At 53.1% G+C, this 23,205-nt stretch overlaps 1 protein-coding gene across 3 annotated transcripts; it reads left to right on the top strand.

The window, feature by feature from the left end:
* The first annotated feature begins 1,914 nt into the window (after window positions 1–1,914).
* On the top strand, window positions 1,915–20,001 carry Klhdc8a (kelch domain containing 8A). Of its 3 annotated transcripts, none has more exons than XM_087193986.1 (6): window positions 1,915–2,257; window positions 13,894–14,458; window positions 17,015–17,179; window positions 17,410–17,625; window positions 18,209–18,310; window positions 19,183–20,001. In XM_087193986.1, the coding sequence occupies exons 2-6, from the start codon at window positions 14,083–14,085 to the stop codon at window positions 19,374–19,376; spliced, it is 1,053 nt and encodes a 350-aa protein (XP_087050112.1). In that variant the 5' UTR covers window positions 1,915–2,257; window positions 13,894–14,082; the 3' UTR covers window positions 19,377–20,001. The 3 variants fall into 3 exon arrangements, with proteins under 3 accessions (XP_087050112.1, XP_021098048.2, XP_087050113.1); XM_021242389.2 differs by lacking the exon at window positions 1,915–2,257 and adding an exon at window positions 12,992–13,371; XM_087193987.1 differs by lacking the exon at window positions 1,915–2,257 and adding an exon at window positions 14,587–15,819 and having other exon boundaries at window positions 14,300–14,458.
* The last annotated feature ends 3,204 nt before the right edge of the window (window positions 20,002–23,205 follow it).

Below are 23,205 nucleotides of genomic sequence, written 5' to 3'. Positions count from 1 at the left end.
TTGGGTCACTGGGCAGAAAGTCTCCGATCTTGATCTCCAACATCACCCAAGCAGCTGTCGCTCAGGCAAGCAGTTAGCTGTGCTCTGTCTGTCCCCAGGGATCACTTTTACTCGATTCTTAATTATATTCCACTTTCTACCCCTTCAGTCCCCTTACGCGCGCGCGCGCACACACACACACACGAATCTTTAATTGGGCTTCAGCAATCTCTCTCAGTGTTGCTAATGTGGCACACAGCTCCTCTCTGACTGTTCCGACGGGTGGTGTCTCCCCGGGCCAGCCCCTTATTAAGAGTGACAGCCAGTGGTCCTTCTGCCGCCCTGCACAGGGACTGAAGCACAGCTCGTCCAGAAGCCTCAGAAGCAGAAAGAGCCATGGTAGACAGAGTGACAGTGGCTCTGGAGCAGACAGAGACCGCACCCCAGAGAGCAGTGCACTTTCTTATAGCAGTTGTACAACAACCTGGGTTCAGACAGGCAACTCACTCAGCCCGGTGCTGCCTCTGCTACTGAGAAGCTGATGTTCAAGCCTCAGGAAACATCCAGAATACCTGAGTCTCCACGGTGGCCCATTACCTGTGAAATCAATATGGCCTGCGTACAAGCCCTTCCTCCCCCTGTGCTCCCAGCACTCATGTGCTTTCCTCTCTTCACAGGCAGAGGGCCAGGGACTAAGAGGAATGAGTATTTCTTATGTTCCACATATCGAGGTCTGGCTTACCTGGTTGTGTGAAGCCATATTTCTAAAAACTAGGGTATAGCAATGGGGCTGTAGCTCAGTGGTAAAGTGCTTACCGAGCTTGTGTGAAGCCCTGGATTTGATCCCAAACACCAGCACCACAGAAAAGGGGAAGGGATTATAATTTACATATAATAAAATCCACAGTTCCATGGTTCTTGACAAATGTTTTCACCCTTGTGACCACTACCCATCAAGTATAGTTGCATAATTAATCTGTACATTTAATCCCTGTGAGAAATTGGTTCTTCTGGCTCAGTCTTACAGCTGAGCACCAGGTGAATTAATAAAAATGGCAAACGCTATGAGCCGGGCGCCTCACCAAATCCTCCACCACGCTGCTAGTCCCATGTTACAGATGGGGACATTTGCCCACAGTTACACAGCGAAATAGTTGGAGTGGGATTTACGGTGCTTGGTTGATGCCCTGCCCCCCACAACAGTGCCCTCTCCTCAGAGAATGAAAAGGTTTTCCCTTGGATATTTTCTTTTTTCCACAGAGAAAATTCTCCCAAACAGAATTAAACACCCTAAGAAGAAGAAGCCCGCGCCTCATATTTATGTCAGCTTTGCCTGCTGTCTCAGAGCTGGGAGCAGTCTGCTCTGACCTCTCTGACGGAAGAGGGTGGGCTTACCGAGTGACCCGCTGGGTACCTGCTGAAGGGCTGGCCTTTTCCTCTGAGAAATTCCCGGGAGCCCTCTCCCCAGGCTAAGTGGTTAAGTGGCTCTGAAGGGTCAGCTTGGCCCCACAGGGTCTGCTACTTTGCAGGATAGGCCTCGCTTTGCCAGGGGTGCTGAGCACTTCCTGACCAACTGCTCGCCCTCTCTGAACCACTCTGACGTGCCATCTGTGCACAGCAAGACAAAGACAGGGTGCCTCTCTGAGACCCAAATGCAAATGCTCAGCCCACATCTCTGCCTTTTATGTAGAGCCCCGCCATGGAGGGGAAACCCTGCCGTTACTGTTGGGTTGAGGTGGACGCTTGCCCTTGGCCCAAGTGTCAGCCCCTCCGTTACAGCCTTTTTCTCTGCCTGCCACTTGCCCATATCTGCCAGACGGTCTAGCTCCCGAAATCTTCTTTTGTCGGTTAGTTTCCATGGCAGTTATTGTCTGTGTGTGAGCATCCACCCCCCAGCCTCTCCTCGGGAGCAGGCCCTTGCAGCTGAGTTGCAGAGGGAGGAGAGGCGCGCCTGCCCAGAGACGCTGGGCTGTGCCAGCTGCCCGAGGGCTCCCTGTGGGGTTTTGGGCCCTGCAGCTCAGGGACCTTGAAGCGTCTGTCCAGTTTGGAGCGGGCTTGGCCGAGCGCCCTCTGACAGGGCCTGGCTGTTGCCCAGTTCAGCAGCCCAGGCAGCTGCAGTGGACTCGTCCATCGCGGAGGAAGCCCTGGGGATCCCAAGGATCTTTGCCCACACCCCGGGAGGAGCGAGTCTCTGATTCAGCACCTGCCAGACCCTACCCAGGCCTGCCCTGCTGTGTCTTTTGCAGATGATCACCGGATGTCCTTTCTCCCTGGTCAGGTGAGTTTTATTTCAATCCATCTGTGCAAAGAGACGCTGCCTTGCACACAGAGTGCCTGCTGGGGGGACACACGCAATGAGAGGGGGTGCCCGGGGCAGACAGGCTGACACAGGGATTCAGAGTCCTCCCCAGCTCGATCTCTCTGGCCTTGAGGTTAAAGTTCCTTCCCATTTGGTTGTTTTGTTTTGTTTTGTTTTTTGATACCGGGGATCAAACTCGTATCCTTGTGCTTGCAGGGCAGGCGATGGAACCACTGAGCTAAATCCCCTGCCCCCATTTGGTTTTAACCCCACTAATTAAGTTCAAAGATCACTGTGTAGGGCACAAACCGACCAGCATCCAGCCAATATCCAGAGCTTCTGGCCTCTGGTCCCAATTCAGCTTAACTTAGGGAGTATCTAGTACACATCAGCTGCTGTGCTTTGCTATGAATGGGTTGTGCTTGGCAAGAATGACACATCACTAGGGTACTTGCCTTCAAAACACTTACTATAAGTAAAAAGGGCAGCATCTTGCACAGAGGCACACACAGACTCTGGGCCCAGGCAGACTGGACTTCATTCTCCATTGCTGCTGTGGGACCTTGAGCAAGTCATTTATTCTCTAAGTCTCACATTCTACATTTTTAAAATGGCAGTCAGAGTGCCTACCTTAGAGGCTACCTTAAAACACACAAAACTTAGATCGGTTCACGACACGTAATGCACACCATGTGCTTGCTAACTATTGCCATTATTCTTGGGTTCTCTGAGGTTTGTTGTATTGAGTATGTAAAGGACCTGGCATTGTGCTCTGAATATCGGTGGTGATTATTATCGTGCAAGGTCACCACAGCTATTATATGTGTGTACTACAGCCACAAGGGAGCCCCATGGAGCATGGGCACCATTATGCCTATCTGCAGCAATCATGCAGCCTGCAGGAGGTGATATTCAGGCTCTCGCTGAAGGATGCAAAGGACTTCAGCCCCAGGGATGAGCATATGAGGCAGAGAACGCAAAACCAAGGTGGAAGTGGACAATGGAAATCCCGAGCTCAGGCACTAACCCTGGGTAGGAGGCTGGGCTGAGCTTTGGGGTCCCAGCATTCTGGGGACAGGGCCACTTTTAGGGCAGGATGCTGCGAGTACTGGAATAACCAGCTGAGCATCAGGACAAGCGGGACTGTGACAAGCAAAAGAAAGCCAGGGTGCCCACCTGGATGAGTTCAGGCCCTGGCTAGGCCTTAGATGGGAGTGGTTGCTCTGAGGCCAATGTCGTCACCTCTCTGGGTTTGATTTCTCACCTACAAAATGGGAATATGAAACCAGACTTACCTCACAGACCTATGACAGTTACTCAATGCTGTATGTGAAGGTGACATTACTAATTAGTTTGTAATATGTAAAATGCTAATCTGGGCACAGTGGCACATGCTTGTAATCCCAGCACTGCAGGAGGCTGAGGCAGGAGGATCACAAGTTTGAGCCCAGCCTGGGCAACTTAGCAACTTGGTGAGACCCTGTCTCAAAATCAAAAATAAAGAAGGCTGGGGATGTAGCTCAATGCAAAGGCTCTGAGTTCCAGTACAAAAAAAAGCAAAGTACTATTCTTCCAGAGTAAGGAGAATTTTGCCATCTGCATGACACTGGGGAAAATGCAAAGGAATAAACCATTTAATAGGGAGACTTATGAATCATCAAGGTTAGCAATGCCTGACGCATAGCATTATTTAAATGAATGATCTCCCCTGTAAATGATTAATTGGCTCTACTCATTCATGCAACGAGTACTCCCAGAGTCCCCCCCTCCCCCATGTCAGGTTTTAGGCCTGTTAATGGCAAAGCGTGTGAATAAGATAGGCAGAGACTCTGCCTTGACTCTAGAGCCACTAAAAGCTGCTCTGGAAACTGGAGACCCGAGGACCTCCGGTTCCCCTCCTCAGCAGCTGTCATCCTCTGACCACCTTCCAGTTTCTCTCAAGGATTATTGTGGTTGGACATTCAATTGTCATTGATTTCAGGCTCCCTGCTGGGCATAGATCTCCCAAACACCTCCTCTCTGCCCTCTGCTGATAGAGAGCTGCAAGTGCTTTGCAGTAAACAGCTCAAAATTCATTACTCATAAATACTAAGCATTCCTGCTGCCTTCTGCCACCCCGGAGATGGACTGGAATGCCTTAATATTTAAAGGGGCATGAATTTGTAATTAGCACCTTGAAGTAATATCAGAGCCATTGCAGAGGTTTTCTATTTAAATGCAAATTGAATCTCCCCAAAGGAAAGCTGATAAGTGGTGAAAATAGATAACAAAGGATAAAGAAATAGGCAGGAGGAGGAAGGCGGGCTGACCAGGAGTTTTCACTTTGTCACTCCTGTAGTCTTCTTCCCTTGGCTAAATCCCTTCACCTAAGGACCGGGTTCTGAGGCTGAGGAAGCCCGAGTGGCTAAAACATAAGTCCCAGTCCCCGTATTTGTTGATGGGGATGCCCAAGCTAGCAGGCATCTTAGAATCATGGTGGCCCGGAGAGGATGTGGAGTCAGGCAGGTCTGAGTTTGAATCCAGGACTGGGTGCATGGGTGTGTGAGTGTGTGTGTGTGTGTGTGTAGTGGGAATTGAACCCAGGGCCTCATGCATGCTAAGCACATGCTCTACCACTGAGCTGTAGCCCGAGCCCCAGGATCCTCTCTTGACAAGCTGTAAGAGCCAGGGTAACTCCACACTTTCATATTGGAAATAGAGCTGTTCCTGCTTATTTCTCTCAAGATGGTTGTGGAGATTAAGTGATAAACAGAGACAAGAGGTCTGCTATACAGTAAGTGCCCAACAAACAATAGTTTCCTTCCATTGCTGCTAGATATTCCAAGGGTGGAATAAGTTCTCAACAAAAGGTGGCAACAATCTTGTTCTCTTAAAACAGCTGGAGGTGAAGGAAGGCACAAACATGGTCTGTAGGAGGCTAGATAGTAAATATTGTATGCCTTGTGGGAGACACACACGGTCAATGACACCACACTCCTATTGTAGCAGGAAAGCCACCAGAGACAATGTGTGAGTGAGCGAGTAGAGCTGAGTTCCAATAGGACTTTATTTATAGATACTGAAATGGGAATTTCCTATCATGTTCACGTCTACTGAAATACTTTTCTTTTGTTTTGTTTCCAAACCATTTAAAAATGTAATGACCATTCTAAGATCACAGGCCATACACAGCCAGCAGTGGGCCAGGCTGGGGCCCAGAGGAGTCATTTGCTAACCCTGAGTGAAGGTATTACTGTACCTGAGATCCGATCCGATCCGTGCCAGAGTCCCGAGGAATGTAACTCCTGACGCTGGGGCCTCAGGGGAGGGCTGTCATCTGAGGAAGAGAAAGAGAGCCCCATCTGGGCCGGAACTTCAGAGGGGCAGAGGACGCACAGCACCTCCAGTGGTGGTGTCTCCTAGGTCAGGGTAGGAATGCGGTCACTGCTCTTCCCTAGTGATGTCCAGGGAAGACAAGCAAGGCTGATCACAGGAAGCCAGCGTCTCTGGGTGACAGGATGCAGAAGGGTTCCCCAGAGTTTGAGCCTGCTGCTGTCTCCCCAGTGGGGACAGCAGTGCAGATTCCCCAGGGCTCCTCAGGCCTCCTCAGCTCCACTCCTGCCTGGCCTGAGGGCCCTGCCGATGGGGGACAGGCAGGCCCTCCAGGTCACCCACGGGGGGCGGGGGGGGGCGACACTGGTTCTCACCTCGGGACTCCCACTTGCAGGCAGCCCATCACACGTCCCCTCCTCCTCTGCAGCGCACAAGGGACACAGGTCAGCATGCCAGACGGTGACCTTGCTGCTGTAGCAGATCACCCGGCTCCCATGGGAGTGGGGTTTAGAGCAGCGTGGAGGATGACGCCTGCTCCAGCCCCATCTCCTCCCCCTCTGCATAGTTCTTTTTCCAGCATCTCTGGGGAGGAGGGCACAAGCACACATGCGTGTGTGTGTGTGTGTGTGTGTGTGTGTGCACATGTGTCTGTGTGGTGTGTAGCACCACAGTGGAAAGGGAGGAGGGAGGAGAAAGCAGAAGCCACAGTACCTCTTCTGTGCAGTCCTGCCCTGCCCCTGGTCCTGCACTTGAACAGGAGCCTCTTTGCAGCAGGAGGGGGAGCTGGACCTGCCTCTGGTGCCCAGGGAGGTGGGTCTTGGAGGGCAGCAGAGGCTTGAGGTGGGGAACAGGGCCCCTCAAGGGCAACTGCTTGTGCTTCCTGGCTCTCTACAGGTCCTGAGCTGAGGATCTTCTCACATCAGTCCAACCTGTGGGCCCCATCACTCTCTCTCCAGGCACATAAAGGGACCAGAGCCTTGGGTCTCACTGAACGTCAGAGTGGGACAAAGTCTGGTGCTAGAAGGGAGGCGAGGAAGGAGCATCAGGGAAGCAGAAATCTTCCTCTTGAAGCAGCGATGATCAGACAGAAACTCGGTGTGTGGTTGTACAAGGTGAAGCATACACACTTGCAAATAAGAGGCATCTCCAGGGAGTGCCCTCTGTCTTCCGGCTGGAACCACAGCCTGGTGCCCTGAGCTTCTGTCCTCCAGATAAAACAGTTCTGCTCCAAAGAGAAACGCCAGCAGGATGCAGGCAGGCCCGGCCCTGGGTAACCCTGACTCTGCAGCAGGCCTCACCTCTGGCTTGCTGAGTGGAGCTGAGCTCCCAGGGACTGGGCTGTGGGTCTGTGGCCCTGCTCACTCTGAGCCTACCAACAGGAGAGCTGGCCCCATGCCCAGCACACACACGCGTGTGCACACACACACACGCGCACACACAGACACTTATGCACCATCCATGACAGGCAGGCTGGCCCATCTGCCAGTCAATCTTTCTTGCCGATTTCCCAGCTGGAAGCAGCAGGGCTGGTGTGTAAATCATTCAGAGCCTTCTCTCAGCTCTGCCAGGACGTGGAGCTCTTTTTAATTAAAAAGAATGGAGGATGCTGCTGGCTCTGGAAATGGCAATATTAACTTACTAATGGGCATTTAAAGAGTCATGTCTGAGAGGGCCACTGCCGCATGGCCACCCTCAGCCTCTGCTTGCTCTGCAGAGCAGCCTGGGGCCCCTGAAGGGGGAGCAGGATGAGGCCTCCTAGTGGCCCCAGGGCCCAGCCAGGCTGCCAGCCTGGGCACTTGGGACAAAGGCACATGGTTTCCTTTTCAGAGAAAGGGACAGGTTGCACTGTGATTTGAGCCCTTGGGTCCTCTGCTACTGCCCTGACAGTTGTGGGAGACAAGAGGGGCCCCCAAAAGGTCAGAACCCCACAGGAGACGCAATTAGGCCTCTAGATGGTTGGTACCAAGGCCCACAGGAGGGAGCCCATGGCCGTGGCTACATCTAGAAGGCCCCCTTGCCCTGCGCTGATTGGAGCAGGATGAGGGTGGTGGCAGCAACAGGGCCTCGGGGAGCTCGTATGCCTGTGAGAGCTCATGGAGTCAGCGCTCCGTGCGCCTGTGTCTCCTGGAAGAATGTGAGGATGTCCCTTCTAGAGCCCACTGCTTTGTCCCTCTGGGGCTTCAGTCCTGCTGACCTTTTGGCCTGCACTGAGTGAAGAGGAATTGTCTAGGCCACATATAAGTTAATTAAGCAAACCTACACGTCCGCTTACTAACAATGAACACAGGTCTTCCTAGGCACACACACATGCAGGTAGGTTGGTGCTGTTATCCGTAATCACGGTGTTTCACTCACCAAGTCATACGAGCGTGCCATTCAAATGACTGTGTGTGGCGGGTGTAGGAGGGAAAGCTAGCACTGCACCGGGCCCTCCTCCTGCAGTGCAGGCCCCTGTCACCTACAAAGTCTGTGCTCCATCCAGGATCATGCAGTCGAGTCATGAAAAGTACTGCTAAAAATCACATAATAATATTAAAGGGTCATGATATTGTGGGGCTGCAGCTGTCCAGGGCCACATGTGGTCTGTAGGCTGAGGGTCAGACTTCAGAATTCTGAAGCTGGAGACCCCCGACGTGGCTGCTCTTCTTCATCGTCCTTCCTACTAGCATTACAGATACCAGAAAGGCAGGAACGCGCCCAAGTTTGCATAGCCCATTACCACAAACTCGCCGGTGCAGAGGTCTCCTGCCTCGGAGCCCTGTGCCTTTTCTATTTCTAGCGACTCCCGGGAGTGGCGTTAGAGGAGGTGATATCACAGCCTCTCGCCTCACCCTCGCCTTGTGCTGGGCTTTAAAGATTCTGAGGCTGCTGGTCAGGAAATTCTGCCTTGTTTATAACCCAATTCTCAGGCTTATAATAATAAGGCTCATTTCCTCTACAATTTCCTCAATAAGTACAGGGAAGCGGTAACCTCTTTCAGAGATGTCCCTTCCCACTGTGACTCTTGTCACCCTAAATGGCCAAGGACTGGGGAGCTTTCCAAATCCTTGCTTGCTAAACTGTGTGTTTAGCTTCTGAGTCTAAAAACCAAGTTTGAAACTAGGATGACGCTTCCCCCACCTTGCTCTATACCCGAGACCCTAGTTTTCCCTAAATCTGTGGAAAGGATTCTCACGGGCGGAGAGAGGCGCTCCTTAACTCATGCCTACTAAGTCCCTCTGCTCCTACACCTAGTTGTGCACCAGCTGGGGAAGAAGCAGGGTGGATTCTTCAAGGAACTCCTGGCTAACTCGATTCTAATCGAGGCTGCTGGGCAGGAGGGGAGCGTTAATAGCCAAGGCCATTCTGGGGGACTTCCCCGCCTTGGGCAGCAGTGTCCCGAGGACAGATTGTGCAGAAGCAGACTATTGCTCTGACTGCAGCAATAGTGGCCCAGTCCTTCCTTGAGCTGATGTCGGGCTGGGTGCAAGAACGCCCGCAGAAGACTCCTTCGGGCTCCGGAAGGAGCCTCCCTTTCCCTGGTCGGCCTGCAGCCTGCCTCAGTCCTCAGTGGCTGAGTCGCCCTCTCTCCCACCTGCACACAGGCCAGGCTTCTGGTTAGGAATGGGCGGGGAACTGATGGTCCAGTGCACGGGCACCAGCTGTTCTGCAGCAGAAGTGATCTCAGTCAGCCAGGAGGAAAGAGATCTGCCCAAGACAGACTTAGACAAGATGGGCACAGAGGGTGTGGGCCGAGTCGGGGTTCAGACTCAGTCCGCCTGACTGGAGTCCACTCAAGCCCCCACTGCCTTCTGATCTGTAGGGCTCTGCAGAAAGGCACCTGCATAGCGAAGACCATCTGGGCTGGACGCTCCCAGAGGCCCTTCCAGCCAGTGTGGTACCAGGAAGGGGACACTTAGGAGGTTCCCACAGGCAGCACGTATTTCTGGGGGTGGAGAAGGAGATTCTGTGACAACTAATAGCTCAACGACTCCTCTTTCCCCATCCCTTCAGAATGTGCCCTATTCAGCTGGGCGTGGCGGTGCACATTGGAAATCTCAGCACTCTGAGAGGCTGAGGCAGGAGGATCACAAGTTTGAACCCAGCCCAGAAAACTTAGCAACTTAGTGAGGCCCTGTCTCAAAATTTAAAAAATTTTATAAAGGTCGGAGGATGGAGATCATTGTGAAGGCCCGGGGTTCAATGCCTGGTATTGCAATAAATAAGGAAAATAAAAGTGCTCTCCTCTTGGAATCTACCTGTCCCTCCAAAGCCACCTGCAGATGCTCCACCTGTCGCTGGCCACACTGCCTGGTTTCCTAAACTGTCCTCCCCCTGGTGGACACTCAGCTCTCCCATAACCTGCCTCAGAGTTCAGGAAGGGAACCTGGTGAATACCTAACAGATCCTCAATAGCTACTGAGTAAAGTTTTCTGCATTTGATTGTATGGAAGTTAGACCTTAAATTCATGGTGTGAATTTTTTCAAAGATGAATGACTTTTTCTGGGGCTGTGCATGCACAAGTTTGATTGTGGATAATGAATAGTAATAAATATTAAAATTCCAAAGTACCAAAGGCCTCCTCTTCAGTGGCTTTCGTGACCTTCCTGTCCTCCAGAGCCTCCACCTACTCTTCTGAAAGCAAACAGTCACCTAAGTTTTTTGTTTTGGTGCTGGGGATCAAATCCAGGGCCTCACACATGCTAAGCGCACAGTCTACCACTGAGCTACACTCTCAGCCTTGTCCAACATGTTTAAGAAAGACCAGAAAGCAAGGCCCAGTGCTATGCAAGATCTTGCAGCAGGAAGGATTTAGGTTTGATGTGAGGAAGAACTTCCTGACTTGGAAAGTGGTTACACACTGAGATGGGGTGGTGAGGGGTCCAAAGAGTCAGGAGACCCCTCTTCAGCCTGGCTCTCCTCAAGGCCGCAGCTTGGTGCACTCAGCCCAGGCATGGAAACTGCAGGTGACTCAGGGAATCTTAAGTGGTGGTTGCTAGGTTACAAGCTTCTTTAATGTGCACTCGATGTAGGGACTAAAGGATGTCACCTGCCTGGGAGGAAGCGACATGGGGAAGGAGTGGGGAAGATGGAGAAAAGCCAGGACTTCCAGAATAAGCAATTAGGCCATGGCCTGGAAGACACCCTGTTCTTAGTACTTTTCCAAAGCCCTGAGTCTTTGAACTCCATGGCCCGCATGAAGAGTGGTACCCAGCATAAGCCGAGGCTAGGGCAGGGGCCTTTTCAGGGGCTGGACTTGAGTTTCCCTAGGTGTACAACCTGGCACGGACAGCATGGGCAGATGCTGCAATCCCTGTGGGGGTCTGGGCTCCTCCCTTCACTGCACTTGGACAAAAGGCCAAAGTCTAGATGAGAGTGGAAAAGCATGGTTTATTGACAATGTTCCATTCTTTCCTTTGTGATTTGATTGTGATAAAGATGGGCAGCGTTAGATTTGGAATTCTCAACCTAGATGCACTCTGAGTGGCTTGCATGGCTGCAAGTCACTTCATTGAGTCTCAGGTTCCTCCTCTGCAGATCACAGACACTGATGCCTGCCCCAGAGACCTCTCCTGGGGTCGTGTTAAGGTTAGGAGAAAGTCAGGGTGGGGTTTTAGCTCAATGGTGCCACTGCCTGCCTCAAAAGCGCAAGGTCCCGAGTTCGATCCCTGGTACAAAAAAAAAGATTAGGAGAAAGTGGCCAGCATTTGTCTGGCACATGTCTGTAAATCCCAGATCCTCAGGAGGCTGAGGCAGGAGGTTCAGAATTTCAAGACCAGCCTGGGTAATTTAGCAACACCCCATCTATAAATCAAATAAAAAGTAGGGCTGGGGATGTAGCTCAGTGGTCCCTGAGTTTAATTCCCAGGGCTGAGGGCGGGGGTCTATCAGAAAGTGAGCGTGCAAGGGCTTAGCTCACTTCATTATTCCACTGGCTGACACAAACACAGGGTGCTGTGGCAGTCTGTAAACCTGCTTGTTAAGCTGCCCCAGCTGAGGAGGTGCCAGAGGCCAGCATTACTGCTTCAGTGGCAGGCTCAGTGGGCAAGCAGGACTGAAGCCAGACTCTCAACAAATCCCTCTGAGGATGGTCTATGGCTTTCACCCTTTCTATGGTAGTTTTAGGGGTGATTATTTTGCAAGTACTAGAAGTTAAACTACAAAGCAGTGGGAATTGTTAAGCCAAGAGCTTAACAAGTCTACTATAACTATATTAAGATGCGCCTATTGTGAGCTGAGACTTGTTTCTCCCAAGAAGTTATAGTAGCAGTAATGGTATTAATAGAGATGTGTTAGGGCCACCCTGTGATGGCGAACGCATGGCACTCATGCAGCACCGGGCATGCAAACCCTTCAGCACATGAGCCAAGTCGCCCCGACAGCTGAGCACGGGATAACAGTTGTTTTTCTTTCTAAACTATCACCTCAGTATTCAGGTTTAATTGCAGTGTAGGCACTTTGCCACAAATAGGTGTGTTTTGGGTTGCAGTTTGGACACTCAGTCTCTAAAAGGTTCGCCATCACTGTACTAGGCCCTTGCCACAGTGAATTCTTGATTAAATATTATCTCATTTAATCTTCACAAAAGCCTACAAGGATACATCTATACCAAGAAATAAAAGATGAACTACTGCTATACACAACAACTTGGATCAAAGTGCAGGGAGTGATGTGGCGGGAGGGGGTGATCCCAGTAGGTTACATATTGTGTGTTTCTGTTTGTCTAGCATTCTTTTTTTTTTTGCTGTTACCGGGGATCAAACTCAGTACCTTGCACTTGCGAGGCAGGTAGTGGCACCACTAAGCTAAATCCCTGGCCCTTGTCTAGCATTCTTGAAGTGATGAGATTATGGAAGCAGAGAAAAGATTACTGGTTGCCATGGGGTGTGGGGGAAAAGGGAAGTGAGAAGCAGGCTGGGTATAAAATGGTCCCGACTGATCTTTCTGGTGATGGAAATGTTGTGGATCTTGACTGGTCAATTCCAATCCAAGGTTGTGATATTGTACTATAGTTTTGTAAGTTGTTACCACTGGGGGAAGCTGGGGAAAGGGTATTTCTTCCTTACAACCACATATGAATCTACAATTCATGTCAAAATGAAAATTCTCGGTGAAAATATATGTAAGGAAACTGAGGTCTGGAATGAATACTTTTCAGAGCCAGGATTCAAACCCAGGTCTGCAGGCTCCGGAGCCAGGCGGTTTCAAGATGCAGCCATCCTGAAGGAAACCGGGTAGTCAGAGGACCCCAGGGGCCTTGCAGCCTACCAGACAGGTGCCCCACTGTGTCTCAGGCACCTTCGTTACTGAGGTACTGAGGACCGCAGTCCTAAAAAGGATTTTTGGAAAGTGGTTGGCGCCGAGGCCCAAGATCTGGTCATCAGGCGTCCACTTCATGTGGTGTGTGAAGGAGGGGTTGACATCCGGCTGTGTGTCCATGTTCTTGTGAGCCTGTCGCTTGTTCCGATGTGTCTGTTTGCGGGAGGGAGGCGGTGTGGAAGTTATGCACACGAGGGTTATCTGGGTTATCTTCGGAGGCACCCGCCAGCTCTGCCGGGTCACTCCCTCCCTGCAAACTTGCTTCTGTGAGGCTAAACCGTAGGATGGTACCTCCCCCAAAACAAAGCCAGCTGTCAGGAACGGGTCTGTGTACTGTAGACAAACTGGGTAATTGGACTCTCCGCCTCCTCATCCAAAACAAACGCTCACAAGCGCCCGCCTCCACGCGGGGGGAGTCTGGTCCCGTCATCTGGGCCCTCGGCTCCGGCTGGCTCCGGCTCCGGCCGCGCTGGAAAACGAGGTGAGCGCCTCGGCCGCCGCCCTTCCCTCCCGGCGCGGGCCCTCCGTGTCTCGCCGCTTCCTGCACAGGTGCGGCGGCGCGGGGGAGGCTGCGTGGGAGGCTCCCGCCTCCTCCGGCCGGCGGCTCGGTTCTCCTTCCTGCTGCTCATTTGCTCTCCTTCTCTGCGTGTGTGCCCGCGGCGTGCGGACGGGGAGGGACGGAGCGCCCTGCCCTGCTGCCCGCGCCCGGGGCCGGGGTCCGCGCGCTCCGGCCTGGCCCCGTGCGTAGCGGGGGATGCGGGCGCCCGGATGGCGGCAGCGGGGCGTACACTGTGTCCTCTGCGAGCGGATACCGCACTGCTCGGCGGCTTCCGGCGGGAAGGGGGTGGGGACAAGCGGAGCGGGGCCGGTGGCGCCGCGGGGTGGCGCCCTCCGCAGTCGCGACCCCTTTAAAGTTGACGAGGGACCGCGGTCCGCGCTGCGCCCCTCAGACGCGAGCACTCGTGGCCCCGGGTGCCTTCGATCCGCTCGGTTCCTCCCGCAGGGCCAGGCGTGGACGCCGCCGGACCGCGGAGACTTGAGGGACAGTGAGGCGCTGGCCGGCGTCGGGCGGGAGCAGGCGCCCGGGAGCCAGATGGAGGCGGCGACGGGGGACCCGCGAGCCAGCGCGGAGTAGCCCGCGGACCCGGCCTCGAACTTGGCCTGTGCTGTGCTGGTGGGTCGCCGGGCTGCCATGGAGGTGCCTAATGTCAAGGACTTCCAATGGAAGCGCCTGGCGCCGCTGCCCAGCCGCCGCGTCTACTGCTCCCTGCTGGAGACCGGGGGACAGGTCTATGCCATCGGGGGTTGTGATGACAGCGGAGTCCCCATGGACTGCTTCGAGGTCTACGCCCCCGAGGCCGACCAGTGGACCGCCCTGCCCCCGCTGCCCACAGCCCGGGCCGGGGTGGCCGTCACCGCCCTGGGGAAGCGCATTATGGTGATCGGGGGCGTGGGCACCAGTCAGCTGCCCCTGAAGGTCGTGGAGATGTACAACATCGACGAGGGCAAGTGGAAGAAGAGGAGCACGCTGCGGGAGGCCGCCATGGGCATTTCTGTCACGGCCAAAGGCAAGAGGGGCCGGGGATGTGGGTGAGCAGAGAAAAGGGAGGGGGGTGAGGAAACAGTAGGGGTACTGTTGGGAGGGCCCACTAGGACATCCTGATCCCGTTTGATCCCAGAAACTTTTATCTTACAGATGGGGAAGCTGAGGCTCAGCAAATGAAGTAGCTAGGAATTGCACCTGACACCAGAAATCCACTCCAGGGCTTTCCTTCCCATAAGCCGGGCAGGTCGCTGCCAGAGGGCACTGCCAGGGCGTGGGCTGCAGGGATGGGTGCCATGTGTGTGCAGACCCCAGCATCACCTGAATGACCGCACCCCCGCCATACCCTAGTCTTTGAAATGTGCATGCAGGCGGCATCACCCCCAAACACTAGCTGGGGTCCTGGGGTGCTCGCTGCACCCTCACACGATCACCAGGCCCCATGGGGGCGGGGCGGAGGCCTGACTGCAGGCCGTTCTTCCCTCGGCTGTTCTCCTCCCGCTCCCAGCCTCAGAGACCAGGATGTCCTGAGGGTTGTGTTCCTACAGGACCTAGTTCCCGTTCACCAAGTTCCCAGGGAAGGCATCATGGGCTACTGTGCCGTTCTCAGATTCCCATTCCACTTTCTCAGAGCCCCTCCTTTCATTCTTTTTTTTCTTCAGTACTGGGGATTGAACCCAGGGCCTTTGCACTGAGCTGCATTTCCAGGCCTTCTAGAATTTTTTTGAAACCAGGTCTTGCTAAGTCACTAAATTGCTCAGGCTGGGCTCAAACTTATGATTCTCCTGCCTCAGCCATTCACTGGATGCAGGGGGGGAGGGGGCTGTCAGTACAGCCCAGCGCATGGAAGGGAGTCCAGAGGCTCTTTTGCAAATGCAAAGGTTTTATAGGGAATGGACCCACAGGAGTTAGGAGACCCCCAACTTCACACACGTGTGTGGGCATTGTGGGCTGCATGGACTGTGACTCTGCCTCCCTTTGCCTTCCACTCTTGTACACTGTCCCAGCTGCCTGTCAGGCCCATGGTACATCAGAAACCAGTATGTCTTTAACACCTGGTCTGCCCTGGCAGTCCTGGGCCCCAGGAAGGAGGAAAAGAGGCAGATCTGGCCCTGCCTTCAGAAGCCAGTGTCTGATCAATAAAGGTTACTAAAGAGAAGCTTTATCCCATAGTCTCCTGGGATAAGGCAGCCAGTTGGGGTTTCCATGGCCCCCCAGTAAGAAGGTGGGAAGCAGGCCTGGAGGTCCATGGGGAACAGAGCAAGAGAAGAGTCCCCTCCATGGCAGGCCTCAGTGAACAGTCCTGAAAGGTTAAGAACTACACATTTACTGAGCCTATACCGCTGGTGCCTTATCCCCTTTGATCCTCACAGCCTGTCCAATAAGGTGAGTAATATTTGAACCCTCATTTTAGAGTGAAGCAACTTATAACCCAAGAAGGTCAAGTCACTGGCCCAAGGTCACACAGCTAGGAAGTGATAGTCATGTCTGTGTTCCTAACTATGGCACTGAATGGGTTCAGTGGTTAATTTAAAAAATATTCACATGCCTGGGTGCCGTAGATTCTGGAACTACAGATTAATAGATTCTCAAAGACCTACCACCTAGTGGGAGAAACAGACAAAGATGATTGCAGTGGCATGCGGCCAGCAGACTCAGCCCAGGCTCGCAGTTCAGGGATACTCAGGTGAGCCTGAAAGGATGAGTGGGAATTGAGCAGAGAGGTACGGTGGTATCAGAGTGTGGATGGGAAGCTCCCCGGGATGAGGTGTTGCAGGTAACAGGATGATAGGGAGCTTATGTTAAGTGAGTCATTCACTATCAGGACCCATTTCCCAGCCTTAGGCTAGGGCTGGATTTTTATTTTATTTTCAGTAAGAGTGGAAAGTAAAAGGAGTAGTGTTCAGCCAGAGGCGGCTCCCTGAGAGGGGCCTACAGGGGCCTGGGGAGGGTGCTCGTCCATCCTGTCATGCAGTGTGTTTTGGAGGTCCTGGAAAGGCCTCCTACAGCCAAGAGCAGTGGAGGAAGCCAGGGGCAGGATTTCTACAAGAGGCCAAGTCGCTCTCCTCTGGAGCCTCCCCCTCATTCAGTGTGGGGCCTCCTGGGTCCGAAAGCTGCCAGATCTATGCAGGAAGATGGGATTCCCCTATGGGGAAAAGAGACCCAGAGGTAGCCCAGTGTCCCACAAAGCCAGGGACAGTGGGGCTGGCCTTGTGTCTAAAGGCCCCTGCTGTTTCTAGAGAATTCCATCTGGGAATGCCTGGGGAACAGGCCAGTACTGGAGAGCACAGTCAGAAGATTACTTCTGGCTGCCCAGGAAGGAGGGTAGTAGAGGGGACAAGGCGGCAGAGGGTTGTCCAGGCCTAGACCAGACCACAGTCTCCCTTGGTGCAGGGCTTAGTGTTTTGGGCTTAGCCAAGGGCTGGATTCCAAGGAAAGCTGCAGGAAGACTCAGGCCATGCCACAAGGACTTGGAATGGTGCCATCAAACTTGCCTTGGCCATAGTAGGTAACGGGTGCTGGTGGTCCGTTCTCCTGGTGCCTGTCGCTGAGCCAGGAGTACATGTGGCCTTTCTCTTAGATTACCGAGTATACGCGGCAGGCGGGATGGGCCTGGACCTCCGGCCACACAACCACCTCCAACACTATGACATGCTCAAGGACATGTGGGTGTCACTAGCACCCATGCCAACCCCGAGATATGCTGCCACCTCCTTCCTCCGAGGCTCCAAGATCTACGTGCTGGGTAAGGTGGAGTCACCTGTTGTGCATCTCTCCCTCCTCCCTCCCTTGGGGTGCTTCCCCTTGGAAGCAGTGCCTTCAGCTGAGCATCTCCCTGGCATGGGGCGTGGTCACACTGGCCCAGCCCTCAGGGAGCTTCCTGTGTGAATGGGTAACAGTCAGAAGAAGGGGAAATCCATCCCCTACGCTCAGGGGCTCCTCTTCCGCTCACCTCCACCCTGCTTTGGCCTCCAGGGGGACGCCAGTCCAAGTATGCAGTCAATGCCTTCGAGGTCTTTGACATCGAGACTCGCTCCTGGACCAAGTTTCCCAACATCCCGTGTAAGCGAGCCTTCTCCAGCTTTGTGACCCTGGACAACCACTTGTACAGCTTGGGAGGTCTGCGGCAGGGTCGGCTCTACCGGCAGCCTAAGTTCCTTCGGACGATGGACGTGTTTGACATGGAACAGGGTGAGCTTGGGGCTGCCTCTGCCGTGTTTGCAGGGCTCCCTCAGGGAAGTGCTAGCTGGTCGCCTCCCTTCTGGTTGACCCCCACCGTCCCTCCATCCCATCCATGTTGCCAGGCCCACCTGCCCAGCTGGGCAAGCCTTTCCCAAGTCCGAGCACCCCTGTCCCTCAAGGCTGCTCGTAGGATCTAATTATTTCATCTGTATAGGGCTCTCTTGCATGGTTATTTTCTTATAATATCTGTGCAGAACTAGATCAGGGAGAGATTTTTCCTTTACTGATGGAGAAACAGAGGGATGCCCACTCCCACACTCACCGCCTGCATCAGCTTCCTCTGCAGTTTAGAGCCAGGGAGGGCATTCATGGTGGGAACTACGGTGTCTTACACTGCAGGAAGCATGGGAGAGGGTGGAGGCTGCAGAGGAGCTCATTGCAAACAACAGGGGCACTGTGTGCACCCTGAGCACAAAGGTAAAAGGAAGGAGCCGCTGTCCAGGGTGAGAGCCATTTAGGGCTTGTCTGTGTTTGATAGGGATGGTCAGCCCCTAATTCTCTCTCTCCCTCTTACCCTTTTTGTGGCCTGTAGGGGGATGGCTGAAGATGGAACGTTCATTTTTCCTCAAGAAGCGGCGGGCAGACTTCGTGGCCGGCTCTCTGAGTGGACGGGTCATAGTAGCTGGGGGCCTTGGTAAGGATGGAACGTCCGAGCTGGTGCTTGGTGAATCCCTCGCACTCTGCATGAGCAGCAGAGGATATTGGCATTTTGCACATCACCTGCCCACTTCTTTATTCCAAATACTGTACTTCAAAACCCTCTCTTCCTCATAGCCTGGACTCTGCCTATCCACTTATGGGCCTGGATCGGGTCTCTCTGTCCTCTTGCACTCAGGAAATTGAGGTCCAGAAAGAATAAGTCACATAATGATAGCCGTGTAACCCAGGTCTGCTGAGCACAAATCTGCAGAATGACTGGGGGGAAATGCAGACCCTGGATGCAAAGTCATCCTCTTAAGAGCTGTCTCTTTTCCTTAGATACCCACCTCTATCTTAGGACAGGAATGCATCTAATGCAATAAATGCTTCTAAATTTGGGATTTGATGTATTACCTCTCTCAGAGATTGCTGGTGTTTTGTAGGAGGAACCCAGTGTCATCAGGGCAGAGATATGGGCAGTAAGGCTTGAGGCACCCCAAGTTGATGTCCAAGTGTGGACATATTCCCATGTTACGCATGCGTGAAAGACCACTGGAGCTAGACCACGTGGATAGCTTTTGTAGTGAAAAACAGGGTGGGTACAGCAGGACACTAAAAATTTCTGATCAAAACCAGGGGTGAGGCATGAATGCTTGCTCTTAGGGAGATGAGAAGACAGGGAGAAGGGAGGAGGGGGAAACTGGCTGCTTGACAAGAGCCATTGGCCCAGGAGAGGGGAGAGGCAGGGGTTGCACCTGAGCTGAGGATGTTGCAGTTGCTCAGTGTCTGCTTATGCCGCCCAAGGGAGGGAGGCAGGGCTTGGTAGCTGGGCCCTTCTGTGAGGTCTGATTCTCTCGGTGCTCTCAGGGAACCAACCTACAGTCCTGGAAACGGCCGAAGCCTTCCATCCGGGGAAGAACAAGTGGGAGGTCCTCCCGGCCATGCCCACGCCCCGCTGTGCCTGCTCCAGCATTGTCATTAAGAACTGCCTCCTGGCCGTGGGGGGCGTCAACCAGGGTCTGAGCGATGCTGTGGAGGCTCTGTGTGTCTCCGACTCTTAGCCGTCCGGGGCCTGCACCTTGGATCTGAACTGTATCACTCCACTCTGACACGAGGAACCATCTCGGCAAAGCGGTTTGGGCTGCTTTCCAAGCTGCCAGCTCCCAGAGGAGGAGCCACTGTTGTCCTTTACCCAGCTCTGAACTAGACTGAAGGTCTCTTGGGATTAAAAATGGAGAAGGATGGAGAGGAGGTGTCCTGAACTCCTTGTTTCTCCTTTGGACTGCATTCCTCACCCATCCGATGGTCAACTGTGAGCCTGCCCTGGACCTCACGTGCTAAGCACGAATCGGAACAGGAAGCCAGAGGCAGCTGCGTGGGGAAGGAAGACGGGGACTCACCCGGCCAGGCCAGGCCAGCAGCCTCGGCAGGAAAGACCTTCCTCTTGGGGTTCTTGCTGGCGTTGTTGATGGGGAAGGAGCAGACTCAGCCCCGTGTCTGCTCCCCACATCCCCCGTTTTGCCACCCCCTTCCCACCAGAGGCCCTGCCCTTTTGTTCCCAACGGCCCCCAGGGTGCACCTGTGAAACCTCCTTTACACTGTGGCATCAGAATCCACACACGATGGATTAATTGCACTCTGGTTAATAACAGCAGCACAATAATTAAACTCTACATTCCTATCTTCTCTGCTGCCTGCTACAGGAGTTGGGTGGAGAGGTGCCCTGATGGATAGAGAGGACCCCATAAGCCGATCCCTCTGGTGTTTTCAGGCTATTTAAATAGAGCCCTAAGTGCCTGTCTTGGCTGTTCCCATTGAAGAGTTCCATCTGTCCCACTCAGAAAAACAGCAGATTTTCCTTGTCTTTGTACCAAGATTCCATGTCTGTGTTTGGCAAAGTTGTACTCATTCAGTCTTCTTGATCAGGTTCCTCCTCCTCCTGTCTGGCTTTACTTTATTCAGCAAAAACTCTCTCATTTTCCTTATCCAACATACAGAGGGAGCTGCTCACTGACTTTTTTAAAAGGTGGAAAAAAAAAAACCCTTCAAGAATGTGCCTCCTTTAGCTCTTAACGGCATCTTTGTGACTCCCAGTTATTTTTAAAAAGCTGTGCCCAGCTCAGCTTGGGGTGAAGCTCAGTGGTAGAGCATTTGCCTCGCCTGCGTGAGGCCCTGGACTCCATCCCCAGCCCCCAAACCGAAACCATTCTAGCACTGGGAAATGCAAAGATTTGCACAATGTCTGCCCTGAGGGCTGTGGCGGAGCCCGGCAGCGCCAGCCTGTGGTAGTATAGTTATCTCCCGAGGAGACAGAACAGAGGATCGCCTGTCTGAATCTGAGGGGTCAGAGAGAGCCTCCTGAACAAGGGGTCAACCTCAGCTGCGTTCTCAAGGTTTAGTGGAACCTGATTCTTGAAGGAGTAGGGACTTTTATTCTCCTTTTTTCCTGGGACGTGGACTTTTTCCTTCCTTGGGTCCCAGGGGATGCCGGCACCTGCTGGCCCCACATTTCCTTTGCATCAGAGTGAGCAGACTCGCTGTGGCCACTGGTACCCCCTAGTGAGCGGACTGCAGACAGGCTGCCGGCATTGTTTTTACCTCCTCTATTTCCTCTGAACTGTTACAAAAAGGAGCTGGAGGAGCTGTGGGTGTTATAACCGAGGGGACCGCACCCTGGAGGAAGCTGCCACAGAGGCTGTCCGGGGTACAGTCACCCCTGTTCCCCTTCCATTTCTGCCCCACCCCCTAGCCCTCTCAGCCCCCTACCCAAGAAAGCTGTTTAAAAAGAGTGGTACCTTCACCCTTTGCCGGAGGAGGCCAAGCCTTATGGGGGCATGTCTCCAAGTGCACAAAATGGCCCTGTAACCGTGGATGGAACTGAAGTATTTTAAAATAGCTGGAACCTTATGGATACAGCCAACTCTGGAAGGTTGGTTTAATCCAGGTTTGTTGATATGCCCATAACCCTAGCACTCTAGGAGGCTGAGGCAGAAGAACTGCAAGTTCAAGCAACCTAGCAAGACCTTGTCTCACAAAAAGGAGGGCCAGGCTGGAGATGTAGCTCAGTGCCAAGACCCTGTGTGCAGTCCAAATACTGTGCTAAACAATTAATGAAAAGGTTGAATTAGCCACTGGGACCCAAGAGGGCAACTCAGGGCTGGAGCTGGTGTCTGCTGAGGAAGTTCATGTGGGAAAACTTGGGGTACCTGGCTGAGGGGTGAGGGAAATAGCAAATGCCAGTGTTAAACTTTGAGGTTTGTACCAGGTGGCACCATGGAGGCAACACAGGATCCAAGGCTGCTTGCCTGACTCTCCCACCATGCACGCATCCACACACACGCACCCATGCATGGCCACACACACTACGGGAAGGTCCCTCACCTTTCTTGTGTTCATTTTCCAGTCTATCAAACAACAGCGATGGTGATGCTATTTCACAAGGTGGTAAGGCACCTGCTTTGCCCCTCTGATTAACTCTGGTGCCCTCCTATTTTGCAGATGAGAAAACTGGGGGTTAAAGAAGTTATATAACTTGTCCAGGGTCCCAGCTGGTAAGTGACTAAACCAGGTCTGATTCCAAAACTCATGAGCACAGCACCGCATTGCCTCGGGTGAACCAGCACCGGGAGAGACAAAATCTGGTGCACGGGGCTTCGGTGTTAGTGAGGAGTCAGAAGTCCAGCCTGGAAGGACAGAGACTGTTTCCCAAGGCAGGAAGGTGAGGATCAGCCAGGCAAGGTTGGGAAGGGCTCGCTGGTGTGAGAAGAGCATCAAATAAATTTGTTCCCTTGTGACTTTTTCACTCCATTGGCTTTTCCAAACAATGGTGTAAAGTTAGTATCTACTATGTGCTTGGCATGGTGCTAGATTTAGGATTCCTGTCTCCAGGAGTTGCAGTCCTGGGGGGGAGACAGCTGGACCAAGTCTGCAGTTACTCTGTGCTCAGTGTCTGCCTTTGCTGGTGCAACCAAGGTGCCACCCAGGGTGGCTGAGCGAGCTGAGATGAACTGAGCGGACGGAGCAGGGCTTTGAGTGAAACATCTCAAGCTGCTCTTTGAAAGGAGAGGCCAGCCAGGCTGATATTGATCACAGGCTTTGAAGCAAGAACAAGTGCTCATTGTGACTCTCATGGACTAACTGGCCTCTCTCGAGTCTGTTACCCTATCTGTAAAATGGGCAAAATGAGGCCTCACTTGTTACGAAGCTAAGAGCTACCTCTTAGGCATAAAATGATTTTTTCTGTTAGGTAAGCAGCTGCATTCTTAATTTGGTTGTTTTGTGGAGAGGTAGAGGTGTTCTCAAGGCCACTGAGAGGAAGGGGTTGGCTTACTGGGGGGACCCCGACTGGCAGAGAATGCAGGGGGAGAACTCAGGGAAGTGGGGCTGCAAATGCAGGGTAGCAGATCAAGGAGAGCCTTACCTCACACCTTGCTAAGGAGTCTGCACTTCATTCGTACAGCAGATTAGAAGCACATTCAGGTGTTAAGTGCAGGAGCAGTGTGATCAGACTTGTACGTGGTAGCATGGGTCTTCTGAGTTCTTCCTCTGAGGACAGTGAAGTAGGTGGACTCACTGGGCTCCATCTAGGTGAGAAGGAAGCCAGAAGGCATTGCAGACCTGCTGCCACATGCAGGCCAAGCCTTCCAGGTCTTCTCCGGAGCAAGGTGCACCTGCAGGGCAATCAGAGAGTCCCAGGAGAGAGTAGACTAGTCCGTGCCCTCGGGCACTTCATTTCCTCCAGATGTTTTTCTAACAGTCTCTTTCACTTGCATTGGGCCCCTGAGTTCTGCTCAACAGGTGGGGTACAGTTGGTACACTTTCCCAATCCCACTTTGTAGCAGAAACTGTGAACCAAGGCCCTGACCATCTAAGATGGGGCACAGATAATAA

Source organism: Heterocephalus glaber, unplaced genomic scaffold (assembly GCF_053883595.1).
Source record: "Heterocephalus glaber isolate CG9 unplaced genomic scaffold, H.glaber_assembly_v1.0 deba00001600, whole genome shotgun sequence".
NCBI lineage: Eukaryota > Metazoa > Chordata > Mammalia > Rodentia > Bathyergidae > Heterocephalus > Heterocephalus glaber.
This window is presented reverse-complemented; position numbering and strand designations above follow the sequence as displayed.